General features: G+C 45.1%; 1 protein-coding gene across 3 annotated transcripts in view; it reads right to left on the reverse strand.

The window, feature by feature from the left end:
- ARHGAP23 (Rho GTPase activating protein 23) overlaps positions 1 to 14,969 on the reverse strand; it is a 343,140-nt gene that overhangs the window by 198,246 nt on the left and 129,925 nt on the right. For all 3 annotated transcript variants that reach the window (XM_077459396.1, XM_077459395.1, XM_077459394.1), the window contains exons 2-3: positions 6,596 to 6,766; positions 4,299 to 4,317 (exon numbers count right to left, since the gene is read on the reverse strand). In XM_077459396.1, coding sequence (XP_077315522.1) covers positions 4,299 to 4,317; positions 6,596 to 6,766 — 190 coding nt within the window. The remainder of the gene's footprint in view (positions 1 to 4,298; positions 4,318 to 6,595; positions 6,767 to 14,969) is intronic.

Raw genomic sequence — 14,969 nt, forward strand, 5'->3', positions numbered from 1 at the left:
AGAAATTCAGGAACAATTGAGAAAGAAAGTAATTGAGATCTATCAGTCTGGAAAGGGTTATAAAGCCATTTCCAAAGCTTTGGGAATCCAGCGAACCACAGTGAGAGCCATTATCCACAAATGGCGAAGACATGGAACAGTGGTGAACCTTCCCAGGAGTGGCCGGCCACCCAAAATTACCCCAAGAGCGCAGCGACGACTCATCCAAGAGGTCACAAAAGACCCCACAACAACGTCCAAGGAACTGCAGGCCTCACTTGCCTCAGTTAAGGTCAGCGTTCATGCCTCCACCATCAGGAAAAGACTGGGCAAAAATGGCCTGCATGGCAGAGTTCCAAGGCGAAAACCACTGCTGAGCAAAAAACATCAAAGCTCGTCTCAATTTCTCCAAAACACATCTTGATGATCCCCAAGACTTTTGGGACAACATTCTGTGGACCGATGAGACAAAAGTGGAACTCTTTGGAAGGTGTGTATCCAAGTATATCTGGCGTAGAAGGAACACTGCATTTCATAAAAAGAACATTATACCAACAGTAAAATATGGTGGTGGTAGTGTGATGGTCTGGGGCTGTTTTGCTGCTTCAGGACCTGGAAGACTTGCCGTGATAAAAGGAACTATGAATTCTGCTGTCTACCAAGAGATCCTGAAGGAGAATGTCCGACCAACTGTTCGTGTACTCAAGCTGAAACGAACTTGGGTTCTGCAGCAGGACAATGATCCTAAACACACCAGCAAGTCCACCACCGAATGGCTGAAGAAAAACAAAATGAAGACTTTGGAGTGGCCTAGCCAAAGTCCTGACCTGAATCCTATTGAGATGTTGTGGTATGACCTTAAAAAGGCCGTTCATGCTCGAAAACCCTCTAATGTAACTGAATTAGGACAATTCTGCAAAGATGAGTGGGCCAAAATTCCTCCAGGACGCTGTAAAAGCCTCATTGCACGTTATAGCAAACGTTTGGTTGCAGTTGTTGCTGCTAAGGGTGGCCCAACCAGTTATTAGGTTTAGGGGGCAATCACTTTTTCACACAGGGCCATGATGGTTTGGATTTTTTTTCACCTTTAATAATAAACACCTTCATTTACAAATTGCATTTTGTGTTTACTTGTGTTGTCCTTGACTATTGTTTAAATTGGTTTGATGTTCCGAAACACTTAAGTGTGACAAACATGCAAAGGAACAGGAAATGAGGAAGGGGGCAAACACTTTTTCACACCACTGTATATAAGGGAGGACTTCCTGTCTTCTTAGTTTGGTCCATTCACCTATAGGTGGCATATAACCCAGTTAGTTGTTATGGCTGCTCTGTGTCCTGTCATGTACGATAAAGAAACGAGGCTAAGCGGCTCAACTATGCACAAAAATATGGAAACTGGGGTGCAGAAAATGGCAGCAGCTGCCAAGGACTGATGAGTCAAAATGTGAAATATTTGGCTGTAGCAGGAGGCAGTTTATTCACTGAAGGGCTGGAAAGCTTATAATAATGAGTGTCTACAGGCAACAGTAAAGCATAGTAGAGAGATCCTTGCACTTTGGGGCTTCTGCAAATGGTGTTGGATATTTGGTCAGGATCAATGGTGTCCTCAATGCTGAGAAATACAGACCAATACTTATCCATGATGGCCCCAAGTGTATTCTGCAGCAGGACAATGATCTCAAACATGCAACTAACATCAGTAAGAACTACAGCATAAAGAACAAGGAGACCTGGAAGTGATGTTTTGGTCACCACAGAGCCCTGATCTCATCATCATCTAGTTTGTCTACAATTACATGAAGAGACATAAGGATTTGAGGCAGCCTACATACACACAGGATCTGTGGTTAGTTCTCAAAGATGTTATGAACAACCTACATGTCGTGTTCCTTCAAAAACTGTGTTCCAAGTGTACCTAGAAGAATTGATGCTGTTTTAAAGGCAAAGGCTGGTCATACCAAATATTAATTTGATTTGGATTTCTCTTCTGTTCCTTTACTTTCCAATTTGTTAATTGATAAGAAATAAACCTTTAGTGCGTTTATTTCTGAAAGCATTCTTAATTTACAGCATTTTTCACACCTGCCTAAGACTTTTGCACAGTATAGTATGTGTTTGTGTGTATGGAGAGAGTGGTCTGTGTGATAGTTGTGACTCTTCATGGAGACTATTAAAACCCTGATGTCTCCTGTGGTGTCTAGCCCAAGCAGATGGGGAACAGGGAGACCACATCATAACTGATGCACCCATCAGTTATGCTGGGATTTTGACAGCTCTGAATGGAAATGGGCTCAGAGCTGAGCAACCTGTGGGTTCAGTCACTGTGGAGGAGATCAGGGGACTGATGTTTCTTTGATTTCCTAAACCATTTTTCCATCATGATTGCCTCCACCGCAGTCCTAGCCCCACTGGGAGGAGTTAGCTGAGCCTGAGCACTGGGAGATATGAGAGGCCCAGTCAGCACACTCTCTGACATGTATCAGGTGTATCTACAGCCACCTAGATCACTTCTACACCACAGTGACCCTATTGTAGCAGAGGGCATGTTCTTCCTTTCAGCCCCACTGTCACGGTTATGGCAGTGAAAGGGTTAACCATGGCCAGCATTTGATTGTTAACCACTATTAGATATTTTTAGCCTAGTGTCATGTAACAACAAGTAAAGAAAAATCTCTCCAGTAGGTCAGACAGCAGTAAAACCTGAAAGGCCTCTTGCACACTGCAGCTTGAAAAAGTTCAGTACAGATTATTTATTTTTTTAAATATAAAAATCTGCTTTTGGTCAGTCATCTATGCCTAATGTGCACAAATGCCCAATTACATATTGTACAGAATGAGGCTGCAAGAATAAGTTTGTGTGCATTTGCACGAAAATGTGCAAGTGCACGTAAAATTGCGTGAATGCATATAAGCAAAAATGTGTGCAAGTATGCACAAATACATACAAAAAAAAAGTCTAAAAAAGTAGATGCTCAAACCAGAGTATCATGTGCAAGAGGCCAAAATAGGTTCTGACTCTTCTCTTTATCCCCAAAAGTGTATCCTACACTAACAAAGAGTTTTGGCTTTCGTTGTTCTTTTAAAGATGTGGCATACATAGAATATAGTATAGTGTGTATAGGCTTAGTGACTAAAGAGTGTATTGAAAGCAAAGGAACCAGTATGACAGGCGGGCCACTAGCATTTTCAGGAGCTGAGCAATAGCATTGTACTCGCCGAACATTTCTATAATTGTCCATCACTTGACACTTTAAGGCCTCTTTCACACTGACGTGCCGTTCAGGCCCGCCTGTCAGTTTTTCAGGCGGACCTGAATGGGTGCTCCATAGAGCTCTATGGAGCGTCGGATGTCAGCGGTGACATGTCCGCTGACATCCGACCCGCTCCAATCCGAAAAAGTGTGACGGAGGAAAAAGCTATTTTTCCATCCGTCTGCGGATCGGATCGGGTGACGACGGGCACTGCGGTCCGTCGTCATCCGATCTCCCATAGGGGAGAGCGGCGCTGTGACAGGTCCGTCCCTGCGCAGTGTGCAGAGACGGAGCTGTCATTTCCCTGCTCAGCGGGGATCGGCGGAGTGATCCCCGCTGAGCAAACGGATATCCACGGGGCGGATCAGAACTGATCCGCCCCGTGTGAAAGTCCTTTTACACGGGGCGGATCAGTTCTGATCCGCCCCGTGGATATCCGTTTGCTCAGCGGGGATCACTCCGCCGATCCCCGCTGAGCAGGGAAATGACAGCTCCGTCTCTGCACACTGCGCAGGGACGGACCTGTCACAGCGCCGCTCTCCCCTATGGGAGATCGGATGACGACGGACCGCAGTGCCCGTCGTCACCCGATCCGATCCGCAGACGGATGGAAAAATAGCTTTTTCCTCCGTCACACTTTTTCGGATCGGAGCGGGTCGGATGTCAGCGGACATGTCACCGCTGACATCCGACGCTCCATAGAGCTCTATGGAGCACCCGTTCAGGTCCGCCTGAAAAACTGACAGGCGGGCCTGAACGGCACGTCAGTGTGAAAGAGGCCTAACAGTAAAGATAGTTCTAAGAGTTGTGAAGTGTTTTTCTACAAACATTTGCCCAGAAATAACAAAAACGGACACTATGTGCAACATCAACAAGTTTACTTTAACCTAAAAAGGCTGTTAATACCAAAAAAGCTGCTAGCAAAAGTTAACATTAATTTCTAAATGGCTAACATAGGGTAGTTCATAATGTTGACAAGAGAATACAGTAGAACTGTGAAAAACGCACATCAATCAATGCTCATTCAAACCCAAGCTTTTCATGCATGTCAGATTGACAGCTTACCTTTGCTGACATTTTCATCCTAAAAAAGAAACAGGGATCACAATTATTACAAGAATCGTCATATGATATGATATGCAGGTTTATAGCTGATGTCACAGAGAAAGATTTAGCAACTCTTGTAAAAAAAAAAAAAAACATATGAAAATGTGTTGAATTTCATTTTTAACAGGATTGTGCCAACATAAAAATCCATTGCTCTGCCAGAAGCCAATAAGCTTCTAACTTCAGCTTGTTCAATCAAGCTTTGACAAAAAAAGAAAAGAAAGAAAAGGAAGCAGATTGGTTCCTATGCAGAGCTTTTGCACTCTCCAGTTTTAGTAAATCAACTCCTGTGTTTTCTTCTAGCCCCATAGAGCTGGCCCACGGAGTAAAATTCAATTCCATAGCACAGCATTTCATGAGATGGAAGATAGCTGTGCTAACACTACATCCACCATCACAGCATGCTGTCAAGCTGCAACCAATAGAACTACAAAGTGATGAGTATACCACACTGCAAAAAGGACCATGTTTTTTGCCTATTTCGGGTAAAAAAATGAAAGCGGAGCTGGCCATAGATGGATCATTTTTGTCAGCCAGTTGATCAAACAATACCTGAGGGAATCCTACCCACTGGGCTGTTGTATTCTGACAACGACATACTGATCATCACTGCAGGCAATGGGATGCAACGCCGATTGAGCAAACATTTTCCAACAAGCCTATTCGAATGCAGTCAGTCTTTAGATCGACTACTGTTGAATAGGGTAATGGAAACAGCCACAAACGGATTCAAATTCAGAAATTTCGGTCCATTAATGGACACCCTAAGAGGTTGCTACAGGCAAAAACAGAAACCTTAAAGTGGAAGTCCACCCTAACACTTAAATTCTCCCATGCAATCATTAATGTGAGCCAAGTTCAGTCTTGTATCTCAAAATGAAAAAATCCCAGTTTTTCAAACTTTATTTTGTAGTATACAGCGCCATCACAACTTCAATTCTTCTTCCCTCTGAGCCTAAAATCAGCCAGTGGGTGTGGTTACTGTAAGCTAGTGACATCACTTCCAGGAAAGGTCACTGTTCCTGTGTAGCCAGTGGGTGTATACAGGATGGAAAGAGCCAATCATAGGTTCCTTCCCAGTGTTCTGGAGGGATGGGGGTGGGGTAAGTTAGGGGCAGTTAGAATGAACAGTAGGCATGCCTGTGTAGGAGAGCAGGACAACGTTTTCAGGAAGTGAGAGGCAGCATGCAGAATTCAGATAAAGATAAATAAGGTCGTCCCTGTAGAACAGGAAGAAGCTGATTGTCTAGCTTTGATTAGACTTTCTAAGTTTGGCAATCAGCTATACAGAAAATGAATAATGTCAAAGATATTTTACATATAATGAATAAAAACATTTTCATTAATTATATATATATATATATATATATATATATATATATATATATATATATATATATATATATATATATATATATATATATTAAAAAAAACACACACACACACACACACACACACACACACACACACACACACACACACACACACACACACACATAGCTATACACTATATTACCAAAAGTAAAATACAATAAACACACACACATAGATATACACTATATTACCAAAAGTATTGGGACACATGCCTTTAGAGGTCCTCTTCGAAACGGTTGTCAGGTGCAGCCACCACCATTGCCCGTGAGGAAAACCCGGCAGTGAAGCCTTTTGGCTTCCCAGCCGGTTCCTTACTGCGCATGCGTTAAGCGGACTGCGCTTTCTAATTGGTCCGGCGGCGGAGGAGGGATGAGCTTCACCGTGGCACCCTTTTCATAAGTGGGGAAGTGCCCCCTCCCCCCTGAAAGGTGCCAAATGTGGCACTGGATGGGAGGAGGAGACGAATATGCTGAAGTTCCATTTTTGGGTCAAACTCCACTTTAAGCATGGTCCATAAAGACATGGATGAGTGAGTTTAGGGTGGAGGATCTTGACTGGCCTGCACAGAATCCTGACCTCAACTCAATAGAACACGATCAACCACATCAGTGTATAACCTCACAAATGAGCTTCTGGAAGAATGGTCAAACATTCCTAAACCTTGTGGACAGCCTTCCCAGAAGAGTTGAAGCGGTTATAGCTGCTAAGGGTGGGCCAACTCAATATTGAACGGACTAAGACTGGGATGCTATTAAAAGTTCATGTGCATGTAAAGGCAGGTGTCACAATACTTTTGGTAATACACACATGCACACACACACACACACACACACACACTATAGAATATATAGAGAGAAATAAAAAGAGGAATAAGTCTGTACCTGCTCTGATGCATGCACTGCCGACTCTGGTGGGTACACAATGAAATGGCGAAGTGTAAATCCAAATCCTTGTCGGGTCTTCCTGATGGCCAGCGTCCTGGGTCCCACCCATGTAAAGGGTTCTTTCGAGGGTGAATTACTGAGGTGCCCCCCATCCTGGGATATGGCATTCTGGGAAGAAAGAGAGGCAAAACATTAGTTCACCTGACTGTATTTCCCTCAATGTCCTTCATTAAGCTGCTTAGGCAAAACTTGTTTTAAAATAATCTACTCGATTTCCCTTTTTTTATTTAGATTAGTGATGCCCAACATGCAGCTGATCATCAGTGGGGGTCACCAATGTAGTGCAGTAAGGGCAGATGGATTCCAGGAAGTAAATGCTACATGAATCATCTGCCCTTACTCAAGAGGGCCGCGACCAGAAATGCTAGGGGGTGGTTTTCAAGGTGATTTCTCAACAAAATAAAGCATATAGACATAAATGGATGGGAGAGTTTGTTTTGAATATTAAAAACATGGATGAAATAGTGTGTTTGGTTTGTGGTGATCAGATGCAGTGAAGATCCGCTTAATGTGGCCACTGACAACTCTGCTGGGGATTGTTATTGCAGCCACTGACACCAGTCCTAAGAGTTATTACTGAGGTCTCTGACACCAATGATTGGAGTTATTACTGCAGCCATTGACACCAATGATGGGGGTTCATTTTTTGGCTTTTGACACCAATGCTGGGAGCCATTATTGCATCCACTGACACCAACAGTGGGAGATTGACATCAATGATGGGTCCCGATTTTAATCCTACTTCTGTTATTGTGCATTGTGAAACACTGAAAGGTAACACAGAAAACAATTTCAGATGATGAGATGCATTGCAGCTCATCATGCACCTCAATGCATGAAAATGTGCTGCTATTGTAAATGTTCAAGTGGATTGCTGATTTTAGTGATCTGTCTAAATATGCAGTACATGACCAGGATAAACAATTTTTGCTGATCGAGCAGAATAAAAATAAAAAGGAAATAAAAAAAGTAAACTTTTTTTTTTTTTTTTTTTAAATATCCATTAGGTTTTTGACAACTGCGCTGTCATCCTCTGGCAGCTGTTTTATTTTTGCCTTGTTCTAAAGCTTGACTGGCTTTGCAACTCTGTTGCTATGAAGCAGATAAATGGGTGGCCAATTCAATTCCCACTCCGGCCTATTTATATGCTCCCAGTACCTCATTAACCCACTATAAAGAAAAGGCATGGCCTCAAAATAAAGCTGCACGATTAATCATTAAAAGATCGCAATCTAAATTCGACCCCTCACATGATCTTAATCCAGCTTTTCCATGATCCATGTAAAAAGTACAGAGCTGTCAAAAAATAAAAGCAGCCAGCTTATGTTTATCAACAACATTGCTTAGCGCTGAAAGAGACCGATAAAAAGAAACATTGGGTGAGATTTACGAAGGCTACTTTCACATGGGGCGGTGAGGGCATCTGCAGGAAAGCGTTGCTAGTTTTAGTGGCACTTTAACATAGTTTGAGCTACGCTTTTTGGCTGCTAGTGTGGCGCTTTTAACCCCAGCTAGCGGCCGAAGGAGGAGTTAATGGCGCCTGTGTAGCACCGCTTTGCAGGTGCTTCGGCAGCACTGCCCATTCATGTCAATGTATACACAGCGTTTTAGAAGCTGTGTATACCTGCAAGCGTACTGTTCCAGTGTGAAAGCACTCGGGTTTGCACACTGGAGTGACAGGAGAGGCACTTTACAGGCACTATTTTTAGCACCAAAACGCTGTACAGCGCTTCAGTGTAAAAGTGGTCTAAAATTGGAGCACTGAAATTCTGGTGCAGCTGTGCATGGTAGCCAATCAGCTTCTAACTGAAGCGTGTTCAATTAAGCTTTGACAATAAAACCTGGATGCCGACTGGATTCGATGCAGAGCTTCACCAGATTATGCACTTTCCAGTTTTAGTAAATTAACCCAATGGCATCTTCTTATCGGTCCTTCTGTTTATTCATTTACAGATCAAAGGCTGAGAACAGGGCAAGTGCCCTGGTGTTTCAATATGTTCTCTCTAAAAACCTGATTACCTGTTTAGAAAAGCAGGCTGCCTATCGTGAAGTAGTCCTCCTAAGAGTCGCCAAGGCCAAAAAACACCAACTAGCATAAACACAACGCATTTTCGAGCAAGGGGAGAAGATGGGACGTCTCCTAGCTTGGCTATCAAAAGAACAACCAACCACAAGCCTAGCCCACATTACAGATTTCTGGGGGGGGGTTGGCGGTTGTAGCTGACCCACAGGCCATCACTGACCGTTTTGCTTCCTACCACAAATCCCTATACTCTACCAGGGCAGCTTATTCAATAGAGGAACTGGGCGGGTAGGACAGGGTTTTATAAACAATACAGTGAACAAAATACTGCCCAGACTGCACGTCATGGCCAAAGCCTTGGAGGGGGGTGCTCTCCCTCCCTCTGTGGCGGAGGCGATCATTGTCGTGATACCCAAGCCGGGAAAAGATCCGGAACTATGCACATCATATAGACCTATATCCCTGTTAACGTCGACGTTAAGATACTTACCAAAATACTGGCCAGTAGCATAAATGAAGTCATGCTAACCCTGATCCATGAAGATCAGACAGGATTCATGCCTGGACGAGGAACGGATATCAACCTTAGGAGACTGTATATGGTTCTGGCTGCCTCTGAAGACCTCACTCCATCGGATCTGGTAGCCTCCCTTGATGCTGAACAAGCATTCGATTCGGTTGGGTTGGGTTTATCTATGGGAGGTTCTAAGCTGGTTCGGCTTTGGACCTAATTTTATTTCATGGGTTCTGGCCCTATACAGCTCTGAGGGCTACAGTGCGTACGGGATCCACCATCTCTCTGCAGTTCCTGCTCCACAGAGACACGAGGCAGGGGTGCCCCCGTCACCGACCCTCTTCGCGTTGGCTATTGAGCCAATGGCAATTCTACTGCGATCCTCTGAGGCGCTGGATGGGATCCCCATTGGTCCGGTGCAGGTGAGGATTTCCCTCTACGCTGATGACACCCTGCTATATTTGCGTAACGATAAGGACTCTTTGAGGGTTTCCCTAAACATTAAACACACGTTTGGTCGATACTCTGGAAAATGCATCAATTGGGCCAAATCAGTGTTATTTTCTCTGACCCCTGCGGATGCAACTCTGCGAAATAATACCCCACTACAAATTGTTTCCCAGTTCAAATATCTAGGCGTCATTGTCCATAGGGAGCTGTCACAGTATATCAAACTAAACTTGACCCCGGTGATTTCATCCCTGGTTGAGAAATGTTCGGTTTGGAAAACTCTGCCCCTCACCCTAGTAGGCAGGGCCAATCTCATTTAAATGTTAATTCTCCCTAAATTTTTATACCTCTTTAGACAGACCCCGATCCCTATTCCAACATCCCTCTTTAAGAAACTGGATAGCATAATCACCTTGTTTCTCTGGCTCGGGGGTACTCCCAGGATAGCGAAAAAGCAGTTACAACTCCCAACTTCTCTAGGGGGACTGGCCCTGCCCTGTCTTATTAAATACTATTGGGCCGCGGTCTTGGTCACAGTACACTGGTGGCTCTCAGAAGAGCCGGTTAACCCAGCGGCCACCCTGCTGGGCTCCTATGCTGAACTCAGGAACCTGATCCACGAAGACGCCGGTTCAATAGTAAAATCCATACCCCCATGAAAACTACACTGAAATTGTGGCATACAGTCCGGTCCAAAGTGCAAGAAGTAGACACCTGATCTGCCTCATTTTATAACCATACCAGATCCAGCGTTACGGGCAAGGTTTGCAAGACCCTGGGATATATAGTCTCTGACAGCAGATTACTTAACTTTGATGATCTCAAGAGGGTCCGAAACCTCCCTAATCACATGTTATTTTAGGTACCTACAATTAAGACATGCATTCCAGGCCCAGTTCCCGGGACCCCTTAAGCTAGCGGGGAGTGCTGTAGAGGCCTTGCTGAGCACCTCAGAGACGGGGGGGGGGGGGGGGGACTGTCTGCCCTGTACTACACTCTGGCGGGATTTGATACCTCGTGGTCTCTCGACTGTTCTTAGTGTGGCAATCGGATATTCCAATGCTGGCTGACTACCACTGGGAGAAGGCATTCGCAGTATATCCCATTAATCATTTCAGCCTGGGACCGCCTTACACAACTGAAGTTTATTCATCGGGTCTACTACTCCCTGGACAGACTGGCCAAGATGTATCCTGATAGACAACCGTCCTGTCATAGATGCAGTGCAGAGGTTGGAACCTTCTTTCATATAGTGTGGTCCTGTCCACAGCTAAGGCCATTCTGGACGGGAGTGGTGGAGGTGATAAACTCCATAGGTAAACTAAGGGTCCCCGAGACCCAATACCCTTACTGCTGGGTATCTGCGATACACTAGAGGCATCCAAGTCAAAAAAATTATTTGTATTTTATACTGCTTTTTATACCAGAAAGGCAGTCCTGATACAATGGAATAAGCCCCTTCCCCCCACGGTCAGACAGTGGTGGCCTCTGATAGATCAGGCATTGCCGCTGTATAAACTGACATATACGGGACGCAATTGCCCTAAAAAGTTTGACAAACTATGGGCCACTTGGGTCCGTGAACAATGGTTGCCCCTAGGATAGGACTCGGAACAAGGAAGCACTGAGGATAGGTGATGGATAACTTGATAAAGAATGCATACTGATTATGTACATAACGTCAACCGTTGATAAAACCCAGCTTAGATGGAAGCGGGACTTTCCCCTCTGGACCCCTCCCGACCTCCACGCTCCCTCTGCCCCCCCCCTATCTCTCCCACCTCTCAGCCTTTCCGCTACCCCCCACAATTCCTCCTCCTCTTCTGACACCTGGCTGAGACGATATGCCCCTGAAAATAGTCTTCCCTCCTTTTTTCTGCATGTACACCGGCCTGACACCTATTTACTGTAAGACTTACCCTGTAATATGTTATTAAACGCACTGTTGATGAAAATGTACCACTGTATTCTTGTTCCTTTTTTTCTGTTCTGTTTGAAAGTTGAATAAACCTTTTTTTTTTTTTTTTTTTAACAAACAAAAAAGTCGGTCTAACGCTAGAGACTTTTTCTCTGGATCTTTTGGGACATTTGACCTGAGAAAGCGAGGAGACAGGAACTCTCATAACTCTAGTTTGTAACCTAGAGCTATTGTGGAGACCACCCATCTGTCCCGAAATTCTTCCTGCCAGACCTTTGAGAACTGCAGAAGTCTTCCCCTTACTCGAACGAGCAGGGCCGTCCCTTCATAAAGAGGCTTTAGTGTTCTGTCTTGCAGGCCCCCCCCCCCCCCCAAGACTTCTTTTGTCCCTGGGGTTAACCCTGAAGTTAGTTTACCTCTTGAACCTGACAGCGGAGGCCGTCGCGTCTGCCTGGAGGCTGATGCCCCCGGCAATGGAGAAAGAGCCTTTTTAAATGGGGGACTTTTACTCTTTTTCTTAACTGGCAAAAGGGTACTTTTCTAACTTAATATGTTTTGGATATATTTGTCCAAATCCTCCCCAAACAGCTTTTCACCAAGAAAGGGAAAACCAGCCAGGAGCTTCTTGCATGGTGCTTCGGCTGACCAACCTTTTAACCATAAGATTCTAGGCCCACGTACCATTCAATTCAGCCTGGAAAAGACACTTTGAATGGACCCGGTTGCATGGCTTGCCCCAGTAAGGAATATTTCAGAGCTCAGCACAGCACATCCTCCGAATCCGAATCCCCAGCTGCTCGAACATCCACTTGATAAAATTTTGTGAACATATGCACTGAAGACCAGGTAGCAGCCTTACAAATCTGAGTCACAGATACCTGATGGCGAAAAGCCCAGGAGGTTCCTATGACCCTGGTAGAATGAGCTCTCACCCTAAAGGGAGGAGCTTTACGTTTCAGACCATAGGCCTGAATGACCAATTGACGGATCCAATTGGAAGCTGCCTGTCCATTCTTGGGTCCTTTTGGTAAAAACAAAAAAAGGAGTTTGATCCTCGGATCTCCGCAGATCTAGACAAATAAACCTTGACTGCCCAGACAACGTCCAAAGAATGCAGTCGTCACTCTTCCACCAAACGAGACCGAGAGAAAAAAGGCGGCAAAACAATTTCGCTATTTAAATGAAAGGCCGACACCACTTTTGGCAAAAAGGATGAAACAGGTCGTAATACAAACCTGTGATGGTGAAGGATCAAGTATGGTTCCCTGCAGGAAAGGGAACTCTGACACCCTTCTAGCCAAGGTGATGGTCATCAGGAAGGCTAGCTTGGGTGACAGCAAGTCTAATGGTATTTCCTTGATAGGCTCAAATGGTTGTTTCTGTAAGACAGACAGCACCAAGTTCAAGTACCAAGGACATGTAGGTGACCTAATGGGGGGAAGCAAGCAAGTTGCCCCCAGCATAAAGGTTTGGATCAGTGAATGGGAGGCTAAGGGCCTTTGGAAAAATACCGATAGGGATCCTATTAAGATTGATAGGATTTCCGATGCCAATTTTCTGGCTTCACATCAAGCAATAGAAGTCTTCAAGACCTTATAATAGATCTTCCTAGTGACAGCTTTTCTAGCATTCACTTGGGTAGACACCACTGGTCCCAAGATGCCACTGTCCTTTAATACCCTGGCTTCAATAGCCATGCCATTAAATTTTGGTGGTTTATATAGGCCACTACAGTAGCATTGTCAGACTGAACCCTAATAGCGCAGTCCTGAAGCTCCGCCGTCCAGGACCGTAGGGCTAGACGTACTGCCCGTAATTCCAGGACGTTGATGGGCAGGATCTGTTTTGTTCATGAACATTTCCCCTGAGTTGTTAGCCCTTCTAGGGTCGATCCCAAGCCTGAGAGACTGGCACCTGTAGTCAGTACTCTCCAAGTTACCGGTAGGAAGGATCTTCCCTTTCTCAGGTTCTGATCCTACAGCCACCCGTTTAGGCTCAAGTATGCCCAAGGAGACGAGAACATTGGATAATCCAGGGCTTGTCCTCTCCTGTTCCAAGCCAACAAGATGTCTTGTTGTAGAGGCCTGGAATGGAGCTGGGCATAGGGCACCACCTTGAAGGAGGATACCATCCTCCCTAGAAGACTCATACAGAGCCGAATGGAGGGTTGTCTGGTGCCCTTAGCTGATGCACACGATTCCTCAGGGCACAGATCCTTGTATGTGGCAAGAATACTCTTGCTTGGACCGTATCTAGGATCACACCTAAATAATTTAGACTTTGAGCTGGTCTCAAGGTTGACTTTTCGGTATTTATGGTCCAGCCTAAGCTTTTTAAATACCGCACTGTGCATGTTATGCTCTGTTCTAGAGCCTGTAGTGAGTGATCTCTGAGCAGGAGGTCATCCAGATACCCGAGCACCAGGATCCCTTGGGCCCTTAAAAGACTCAGTATTGGTGCTAGGACCTTTGTGAACAGCCAGTGAGCTGTAGCAAGCCCGAAGCTAAAACTGAAAATGGCATTCCTCTACTGCAAATCGCAGGAACCTCTGATGAGGCTGAAAGATAGGTACGTGTAAATATGCGTCCTTTATATCAATGGAGGCTAGAAAGTCTCCCATCTGGAGTGAGGCTACTACTGAGCGGACATACTCCATTCACAAGGACTGGATCAGTAGATGCTGGTTCAGGGTTCTTAGGTCCAAAATGGGCCTTGTGTCCTTGTTTGGTTTTTGAACCGTAAATAGGTTTGAGTAAAACCCTGCGCCCCTTCCAGGTACAGGAACCTCTACAATCACTCCTTGCTGCACTAAATGATGTAGTGCCTGAAGCAATAAGGATCCGAGGGAACGCTGTATCTTAAAAACCTCTGAAGGGGAACCCCCCCGCAACTCCAGCTTGTAACCGCGGGATCTAGTTGAGGTGACCCACTCGTCCTGAACTATTGTTCTCCAAAATGTCTGCACAGTGCAGCAGCCTTTCCCCTACCTAATGGAGTGGGAGAATCCCCTCAAAAGGAGGGCTTGGTGCTGGGTTTAGAAGAATTTTGGACCAAGGGCTTTTTCTGGCCCTGGCCTTGCGGCTTGCCCCGGCCCTAGCACCCTGTTGGCAGCGGAACTGGCGTGGCGCTGAGACATTTGAGGAAGCAGCTCCTGATGTTTTAATCGAGGGACGCCTGGTGCTTTTATTAACAGGAAATAGAGAACTCTTCACTCCGGAAATCTTTTGGATATATTTGACCTGTCAATAACTTCTAACTAGGAAGCTCGGCTGACCAGTTCTTAAGCCACAAAAGTCTGTGCATATGTACAGACAAGAGAGCCAAATGAGAAACCTGCTGTATTGAATCATTTAAGGCGTCGACAGCAAAACACAGCGCTCAAGGAATATCTGCCTTATTTTCAGTC

This window comes from Lithobates pipiens, unplaced genomic scaffold, assembly GCF_037356315.1.
Source record: "Lithobates pipiens isolate NorthernLeopardFrog02 unplaced genomic scaffold, aLitPip1_a1.2 Scaffold_28, whole genome shotgun sequence".
NCBI lineage: Eukaryota > Metazoa > Chordata > Amphibia > Anura > Ranidae > Lithobates > Lithobates pipiens.